This window comes from Vanessa atalanta, chromosome 23 (genome assembly GCF_905147765.1).
Source record: "Vanessa atalanta chromosome 23, ilVanAtal1.2, whole genome shotgun sequence".
Lineage (NCBI taxonomy): Eukaryota > Metazoa > Arthropoda > Insecta > Lepidoptera > Nymphalidae > Vanessa > Vanessa atalanta.
This window is the reverse complement of record NC_061893.1, coordinates 4,000,551-4,010,933: the sequence shown is the minus strand read 5'-3', so window position 1 is coordinate 4,010,933 and position 10,383 is coordinate 4,000,551. Positions and strand designations below refer to the sequence as shown.

The window sequence follows — 10,383 nt, the reverse complement described above, 5'->3', positions numbered from 1 at the left end:
CTTTTGAACTGAAACTTTATGTCTCTTGTGCCTGTAGTTACAGTGGCCTTACTCACCCTTCAAACCGGATTACAACAAGACTAAGTGATTCTGCTTGGCAGGAAAATTTAATATAATGAGTGGGCGGTACCTACTCATACAAACTTGCACAAAGTCCTCCCAAAAAGTAAAAGCTTAGCAATATTAAAGTCAGAATGAAATAATAAGAAAATTAATATTAGGTAATATTTAAATTCCCGTGGAAAATTTTATGTAACCCACTTATATTATGCTTTTATTATTAAAATAAACAGCACATTTAGATATTTCTTCCGTTTTTGTGTTTGTATTGTTTTAATAAATATGATTATTAGTTAAAATAAGTACGTGTATGTGTATATACATATAAATCCTGATAGGTATATCGTTTGTGAAGAGAGGATTTTGGTAAGTTCACAAATATGTTTGGGTCTCATTGACTTCATTGATTATAATATTGAGAGCAATACCGAGAAATTTTCTGCTTCAGAGACGTGGCTAATTGAAAATATGGCATTTTGATTATCATATCATCACGTTCTAATGTTTGCCATTGACTACGGAGACCGTGAATCTGTTATCTCACTCTTATAGACCGTAGGGAATGCAATCTGACCAAACCGGGTTATATATGTACTATATAACTGGTGTTAATATAAGAGATTAACATGAGCCCTGATTCCTGTCCTTAAATGTAAATTGTTTGTCTGCGAAATGTATAATTAAATATTATTTTGTCTGTTTATTCCCTCACCAAGTCTCCTCTATTTACTTCGTTATATTAATAATACATAAGCTGAATAAATTGAGGTGTCATAAATTCGACATTATTTTAAAATCCTTCTCAAAAGTTAAAATATCATTAATCGTATGTCTTTCAGAATATATTTGTAATTTATATTTATAAACAATTGGGAAAATCGTTGATAAAAATTACAAAGTGTATAGGTCCCAAATGCAATCCTTGGAGTACACCAAATTTAGCATTGATAGATATACGAAGAAAATACCTTGTTGTACCAAGTTCGGCATTTCTAATGACATACAATTTAATCCAAATAGATTATTGTTTTAATATAATTTCTTAAAATAATTCCATAGTGCCAATTTTTTTCAGCTTATGACAAATCAAGATGTACTAAACACTCTCCAAAGCTTTCGAGAAATCTATAAGATATCTGCTACAAATTGAATCCTTTATTCTTTGTCTAATGTTCGCAAAAATATAATAAACATATTCTTTGTATGCGTTTAAGAGTTACGTCCATATATGCTGATAAATACACATGAAACATATATTCAAAAATTTTTCTCATATTATCCAAGTTGTTGGGAATTTATAAGGAATATATAATTTAAAAAGATCAAAGAAATCTTTAGAACTATTTTTGTCACAGCAAATTCTACATCATTAGTATATCGAAAAAAATTCTTCAACTACGCCTAAATCAAGTCCAACCTACTTTTATTTTTGCAGTAGCCGATGGTATTAGTGTTGTGAAATTTTCAACCAAATTAAAGGTACAAATTTTTAAAGAACTGTTTCAAATAATTCAATTAACATAACTATTGAAATTGCTTTCAACTTTAACAAAATATTTTTTTTCATAGGCGGACCGGCAAATTGGCCACCTGATATTAAGTGGTCACCACCGCCCATTGACATTAGCGCTGTAAGAAATATAAACCATCCCTTACTTCCCCAGTGCGCTATCACCTGTAACTACACTGGCTCACTCACACTTCAAACCGGAACACAACAATACCAATTATTACTGCTTGGCGGCAGAATATCTGATGAGTTGGTGGTACCTACCAGACGGGTTTTCACAAAGCCCTACCACCAAGTAAAAAAATATACCATTATTTCAGAAATCAAAATAATAAGCTCTGTATTTATCAGTGATATTTATTTATTTTATAAACTATGTACAGTGTACAAATATAATATAATTTGGTAAATAACAGCAACTATAAATCAATCCCATTTTACATTTTCACTTAGCAAATTAAAACTTTTCAACCTTGGTTTCTAGGACACCGATGTTTTGTATTTCACTCTGAATTAAATCCCCTGGCTTCAGATATTCGGGTGGAGATCTGTACATGCCAACACCGCCTGGAGTTCCTGTCAGTATTATATCACCCGGCAGAAGTGTCATAACCCTGTAATTAACATAAATATTAAATTAAAATTTTATCAATTGGATGTATTTATAAAAAGGATTAAAGTGTTAATTAGGCGTATAATCACAAAAAATTGATTCAGATATGTTAGACAATAGATTTTTCTGTAGCATTATAAATACATAGAAATCCTCAAAAATAACAGAGAATTGAAATACTACCCGTATTATTAGTATAAGAAACCAAATCGTCATACAAAAATTCGTTGATTTTGGAGTTACTATCTTCCAAATATGTTAAACTTTTATGTTTTAGGTTTATTTGGTTGACCAATCGTATCTAATTCAAAAGTTAAATTGGATACATTAATTCTAATTTTTCTTATAATAATAATAATAATAATATCTACCAGATTCGGTGTAGAGAATAAGTTGAGGTGAACTTGCCAAAATACCAGGGAAAAGGGACAAAAGCAATTAAGATTTTTCATGGCATTTTGTCAAATGCGTAAAGATTATTTCGCCAATGTGATCAGGTGACCAGATACTCACAAATTTTTAGGTAACACAACTTAATCTTGCATTAATTTAATCGTAAACTACTACTATCATAAAACCAAATGAAATTCCAGCTAGCTCGTCTTAGGTCCGAGGAATTTATTTCAAAACCGTCGGTACGTTATTAACGGTTTTAATAAATTAACATTTTTACTTTAACAATTATTTAAGAATAGTATTCATTTGTCTTGAAATCCTTGTACACATTTTTTTCTTTTCTCTTAACAGACTAGCGTTTAACCGTTATCTTGCCTGATGTTGGCCTTGGCTAGAAGTTACCCGCTAACTCTTAGAATTGAAGACGTTAAGGTTGTACCTATTGGGAAATACGGACTCAGGCAAAATATTCCACTGTTTACATTTAGTTACCATTCTGGTTCAAATTTGTACCTCACTACTCAATTATATTTTTTGTATATATTTTCTGTTCGTCTGTTGAATACCAGTTATTTGATTTATTCTTATTTGTTCTATTATAGTTTAATGTACAGTTGCTATTGACTTTACCCTCTTAACAGATTAAAAGTGATGGATTATTTTAATTGTCTATTGGGATATTGATATTTATATCTAGTGGGATAATTATTCTCTAATAGTTATTTTTAAATTGATCTATTAAAAACTTAAAATTCACTCAATACAAGATTATATTAAAATTAAAAAAGCGTGGACTTAGTATGTTGATTTCTAGGCAGGATATATAGAAATTTAATTGTACTTTATTGACGTACTCTGTAATTAAAATGGTGGAAAAGAGTAATGAGTTTTTTGCCGGTTCTTCTCGGTAGAATCTACTTTCCAAACCGGTGACAGCTTTATATGAGTATTCAAAATTTTTGAGGATTTTGACGACCTCCGTGGTCGAGTAGTGTGTAAACTGGTTTTCATGGGTACGCCACTCCGAGGTCCCGGGTTCGATTCCCGGCCGAGTCGATGTAAAAAAGTTTATTAGTTTTCTATGTACTTCTGACTTTCCATAACAGAAGTGCTTTAGCTACTTACATTAGGATCAGAGTAATATATGTGATGTTGTCCAATATTTATTTATTTAAATTGATTTTATAAGTTTACTTGAATAAATAATAGATACCGATTTTGTGTCGATGCTGATGTGTTGTGATGTGATGTGTAGTTAATATATAATATACATACGAGCTAAGTCTCTCGATGACATTTTCAATCTTATGAACAAGCTGATTAGTATTGCTGGACTGTTTCTGAACTCCATTGACACTGCACTTGATGGTTAAATCTTGTGGATCACCGATTTCATCACTGGTTGTGATGCAAGGGCCAATCGGACAGAACGTGTCCATAGACTGAAATTTAAATATAGAATAGTTTAGTTCTTTTTATGTTATTGTTTCCAAGAACATACTTAAAAATATGCTGTCAATGTTTCATCGTTGAATCGAAATTCCGAAGTCTTCCTGTTACAGAACTGGAAGCAAAAAGACCAATAATGCTAGAATTTATGTAGTACCTTTATGGTCATTAAGACATTTCATTGTAAAAGTCTATTTAGAAGTGAGTAACTCACAATTTTACCATGTTACATAGAACAATGATCTATGACCTATGTACTAATGTACTATTGTCATCAGAATTATTATTCCAGTAAGTTGACACTAATTTGAATATTTCGGAGTTTCAACTCCTCACTAGTTAGGTTCTTTCATAACGTTCAACCGATCGTCAAGACAATAATGAATATATAAATACAAAGGCAGGACTCGCCGGGTTTTGCCTATTTATACATATAATAAAATTGTGTCTGTTTGTAATATTAAAATGACCGCGTTTTAGTAAATGCATATGTATGTTTACACGGTACATATACCTAAATAACATTTTTTACAATTTTTGTTTGTCTGTCTGTTTGTTCCGGCTAATCTCTGAACTGAACGGCTGGACCGATTTTGACGGGACTTTCACTGGCAGATAGCTGATGTAATAAGGAGTTGCTTGGGGTACTTTTATTTTAGAATTATATGTAAAAAAAATAATAAAGTAACGCTTTTTTATTAAACTCAAACGCGAACGAAGTCGCGAGCACAGCCAGTAGAATATAAAATTTTAAGTGCTGGAAGTTTTTTAATAGATAAGTATCTTAAATCAGGTATTTTTAAATTTAACAAACACCTTATATAATCGTATGACAACATAGGCGTGAGATAAAACAATACAGATTGTTACGAAGAGTGTAGCACTTCAGATAAAGTACATCACAGTAAGATAAGATATATATGCATTAGGTATTTGCATATAGAAAAGTATTACTTTCGTAATATGATAGGGACACGCCCCAACTACGTACGAGTAGCACTAAGTAGATTGATCACGAGTTTTCTAGAAGAATACTAAATTATTTTCATATAACCTCCAGAGTGCATGTTTTTTTCTGTCATTTTCAACAGATGTCATAAGAGCATTAGCCTAATATATTAGTTATATTATTCCTTCCTCGTGAATCAATGTGTTTATTTATTTTTTTGCAATATCGTTGTCTATAAAGGATAATGCTTTTGATTGATATTAACTAGTCCAGTAGTTATTCATTAGACATTACATTAGCAGCCTGTAAATTTCCCACTGCTGGGCTAAGGCCTCCCCTCCCTTTGAGGAGACGGTTTGGAGCATATTCCACCACGCTGCTCCAATGCGGGTTGGTGGAATACACATGTGGCATAATTTCGTTGAAATTAGGCACATGCAGGTTTCCTCACGATGTTTTCCTTCACCGCCGAGCACGAGATGAATTATAAACACAAATTTAGCACATGAAATTCAGTGGTGCTTGCCTGGGTTTGAACCCGAAATCATCGATTAAGATGCACGCATTCTAACCACTGGGCCATCATATATATATATTTTTTTATTTTTTTTTTCTTTTTGCATACAACTATATACTTATACAATATTTACAATAATGAAATATTCACTATTTTCAGGTGGCCTCGGTGGAGAAAAAGTAAAAAAACTGGTGACCTTATTCCATCATCTCTTTTGCAACTTTTGGCATACTCAGAGAAAAATCAATAATTGGTAATGGTAAATCGTGTATGAACAACTTATACATATAGTATATCTAAACTTCCTACTAAAAGAATGTATAGCCTCAGACGTCATTTTTGGGCACTAACCGTTCTCCCAGAAAATGTACAAAAGTTTTTAATTAAACTATATTGCATTGTTTGTGTGAGAAAGGATATTACAATTAAATAACTATTGAATTTCGCACATTCATATTCTGAGACTTCAGAAGAATCACTTGATGATAGTAGATTGATATTTTATCGAGATATTGATATCGAGAATTTCCTCTGTAGATATTTTGCTTTTTACATCACACAAATTTAAGTATATTGTATACATTTATATTATTTTCATTATATTAACTTCGATACCTTAATGTCTCAGTCGCCTCTAGTACATTAACTATCTTTTTACAAGAATGACACGTAAGTGTGCTGTGTTAGCATATCAATGTTACCAACTCACCTTGCCAAGTAGAAATTGTCCTCCATTTCTAGTTTTCTGCCAGTCCCTGGCACTGATATCCTGGGCAACGGTGTAACCAAATACGTAGTCGAACGCATTAGCTGCTTTAACGTTACTCGCCTTTTTGCCAATCACGACGGTAAGTTCAACTTCCCAGTCTACTTTCTGCGAACAATATATAATATATATATCTATACAGGGAATATGAGCTTGGAAATTTCAGTAAATTTGGCATAAAACCCTTCAAACGTGTCTGCCCGAACTCAATCCCAATATAGCAGAGCCTAACTGTACTGTATACATTAGTTATTAGAAACATTGGAGGAGAGGATACATTGTAAAAATACTGCTATTGTTTAATTGGAAAATGTTCACATGAAACTTCAATTCTGCGGTACATTGGGCATCATCAAGGTGGCTCCGCACCACCCGCTGCACAAATATTAATCCTGATACCAACACGTAGTAATAAAATTATTTGTTGTCTAATTAAATGCTATTTTTAAGAATGTTTTTTGTTTAATTTATAAAACCATTTATTTTGTCTGAATATGTTTAAAAACTTTTAGCCTGAGCCTGAGTATTCATGGAATTCGATTCGCCCAAAGCTATTATATCTATTTTCTATTATAGATTAATTTTTTTAGAAAGAAAAACACAATTGTTAGTTACGATTAAATCGAACTGTGAATGAGGTCAAGTAAGTCATCACACAGGTTCATTTACAAAAAGAAAACGTATTCCAAAATTAAATCTTAATTATTATCTATAGGGTACAATGTATTTTTTTCTGTCTTTTTTTCCAGACGAAGGTCCTAATTGGACCAAATTTAAAAAGCAAATAATGATAGCGTTCGTCGAATTAAGAGCTGAACTTGAGACACATTTAGTGTCAAATTTCATAATTAACAATTTCCTTTTGTGAATAAAATATGTAATATTGTCACCCCATTCGTAGCGTGCATTACTTCATCTGCTACCCACCTACGCACCGTATGAATTACGAGCACAATTTATTTCAATAATTGACCCCAATTGTTAACTGAGGTCATAGCAGACTTTTGTGAATCACTGTATACAATTTTGACCACTCCCTAAGAAATTATTATTGAAGAAAGTAATTAATTTATTTTATGCTAATTAAGTTGCACAAAAAAAGAAATTATCGTTTAACAGTTTGTTGAACAGTTTTCACATTTTTATAGTATTTTATTGAATCATAGATTTTGCAGATAATATAAAAAAAAACTAATAACAATTAATTTAAAAAAATAAATAATGATTGGTGACTACCTTAATCTGTGTTCTATTGGCATACACGTGAGGAAAAAAAATATCTAGAAAAAAACTGCATTATGTTTACTATTGTAATGTAAAATTTCAGCTTCATTGATTGAGTGGGGCTGGTTTAAAAATATAAGACTTGACCCACACCTACTAACAAATAAAAAAAACTTATAAGAACATTGTTATAGACTGATCAAACTATCAACTATAAATAAAATTAAGATACTTGGTTACATTGAGTAAGACTTCAGTTACAGAGATACAGTTGCAATTTCATTAAGAGTATCAGTAATCTGTTTACTTCTGCACTTAAGCATTAAGCTTGTAAAGGTACTGAATAGTACTAAATTCTGGCATTATTTTAAAACAGAACTGCCACTTCTTGCAGTCATACCTGATGGTCAGTGAATACCACCGCCTATAGACATTAACAATTGTAGAATATAATAACCAGTCCTTACATTATATCAATGCGCCACCAGCCTTGAGAGCTAAGATGTTATGTACCTTGTGCCTGTAGTTATACTGGGTCACTCACCTGAACACAACAATACTAAGTATTGCTGTATGGCAGTAGAATAAATAATACCAGTTATAATTTAAAAAAAAGAACAAATATTCTTAATTTAGTTGAAAGGATCACATTTTACTTACATCAGTTACATCAGTCCTAAGCTTCACAGCATCCTTTTGGCCGATGATTGTGCTTGCAAATTTGCTGAAGATCATAGGTACTTCAGGAGGAGTCAATTTCTGCTCTTCGCAATGGTCTTTGTAATTAAGTCCAACACACAATACTTTGTCATTTCCGTGAATTGGTGCTGCCAGTTTAATGGAAGACAGAGGTACTGATGATGGATTAGAAGACTTTAGCCTAAAAATAATATGATATATGTATTGTTGTTCTTTTATTTCCTCTGTTTTGAATCTATTGTTTAGCTTTCAATTTTAGATTGCAAAACTATTTTAAACATGTAAACACCTTTTAAGTGCTCATTATTTTGAGTGCATCCTGGTAACAAAGAAGTATATTCTTTTCTTATCTTTACATAAAGGCATAGTTTTATTTTGAAAGCTAGTCTTTTGGGAAAATTGGCTTCTCTCTACTATAAGCATATGCCATACAAATAAAACTTCCTGTTAAGGTTAAATCACACCTTTTATTGATAAAAAACAAATTAGAATCTGTTGCATATTTTAAAAGATCTAAGAGTACATACAGCAAGGATACACTTGGTTTTATACTATATAGAGATAATTTATTGTTTGAATATCTACTTTTCTTCATTTATAAGGATCAACAAACACTTCTACAATACGTTAGTTGTAAGTATTCATTGTTGTAAAAACACCTTATTAAATAAAATAATGTTTGTATTTTCCATTATCCGATTGTAATGAAAGTTTGGTGACTCGGTCTGCATGCAGTTGCAAAGGTTTCTCTCCCAAACAAAAATGAGAATTTTTCTTTGTATGTTCATCCTTCAATATCAATGGTACCTTGTGTTTGGTACCAATATATGTATTCCTATATACCCTTAATCTACTTGTGTAAAATAGTTACAGGTAGCTAAGCATTTAATAGACTGTTGAAAGGCGATAGCAAACCTAGCTAAGTCATGAACAAGAGCAAGCATACTTCATTTCATATTCTTTATTAAAATGTAGACTGAGTAGGTAAAGACAATGTTTCAAGATTGAAACATTGTCGTTAAAAAATAAATAAATTTGCGTAGGACAATTGACTGTATTATAATATTGAACACACTTTAACATTAAGCTTATTTGAATTTTAAGCAATTTATATATATTTTGAAAATTTTTAATTTATTTTAGTATTAAAGAAAAGCAAAGGGTGCCTTTACTTACTTTGTGGTAAGGCTTTGTGCAATTCAGTTTGGGTAAGTACCATCCACTCATCAGATATTCTACTGCCAAACAGTAAAACTTAGTATTGTTGTGTTCCGGTATGAAGGGTGTTTGAGCCAGTGTAACAACAGGCACAAGGGACATAACATCTTAGCTCCCAAGGTTGGTGGCGCATTGGTGTAATGTATGGAATGGTTATTACACAGACAGGCTTGCACAAAGCCCTGCCACTAAGTTTGATGGTTTAATTTTTTATTTTTAATAGGGCTGATTGCCCCATGAAACTGAAAATAATAATACAAAGATTTGCTGTTTTTTAACACAAAAATATCTAGACATAAGCTGAGCCACTTGTAAAAATGGAACAGTTCTAATGTTTTACAGATAATATTTTTTAACATCTACATTTTGATATGTTATATGTTAATTAATTTTAATAGTTATAGTATACTGAGCTATTTCAGCAAGCTTATCCCTGACGGAACAACTTCCTTTACATGCATTTACTTGATGACTTACCTCTGCATTTATTTTCTTTTTCATTAATTTCTCCAATAAAAGTAATAATTTTTAATTATTTTTTTACCTACCTCTTAACTTTTTCCACATCACCATTTTTCAAAATATCTAACAGGTTGCTAGGCAAGTTGGAGTCAGCTTTATTGATGTCTACAACATTATCACCGTCTAAATATCCAACTCGAATGTCATTAGGTTTTTCATTGTAAACAAATTGAACGAACTTCATATTTCTACACGAACTGATAGAAAACTTCCTAATACCGACGTTACCAGTGATATTAAGACCTTTTTTTATAGGACAGTGAGTTTTTATTGACGTTATCGCGCGCCGGGCAATTGAAATTGTGTTATTCATAATGTCGCGTGGACGTCACGTCCAAATAAATTCAAATAAACAAAAAGTTACGTAATAGATACGTCGAAATTTTATATACAATTAGTTTATTTGCAATATTTTATCACTCAGTCTTATTATTAAAGTCAATTATAGTCTTCCAAATGT

At 31.5% G+C, this 10,383-nt stretch overlaps 1 protein-coding gene across 1 annotated transcript; it reads right to left on the bottom strand.

Annotated features, from left to right (window-relative positions):
• Window positions 1-1,931: 1,931 nt before the first annotated feature.
• LOC125073028 (fumarylacetoacetate hydrolase domain-containing protein 2) lies at window positions 1,932-10,380 on the bottom strand. The gene is made up of 5 exons (XM_047683705.1): window positions 9,950-10,380; window positions 8,145-8,364; window positions 6,204-6,368; window positions 3,855-4,021; window positions 1,932-2,184 (listed from the first exon to the last, which is right to left on the bottom strand). The coding sequence occupies exons 1-5, from the start codon at window positions 10,234-10,236 to the stop codon at window positions 2,028-2,030; spliced, it is 996 nt and encodes a 331-aa protein (XP_047539661.1). The 5' UTR covers window positions 10,237-10,380; the 3' UTR covers window positions 1,932-2,027.
• Between the last annotated feature and the right edge of the window lie 3 nt (window positions 10,381-10,383).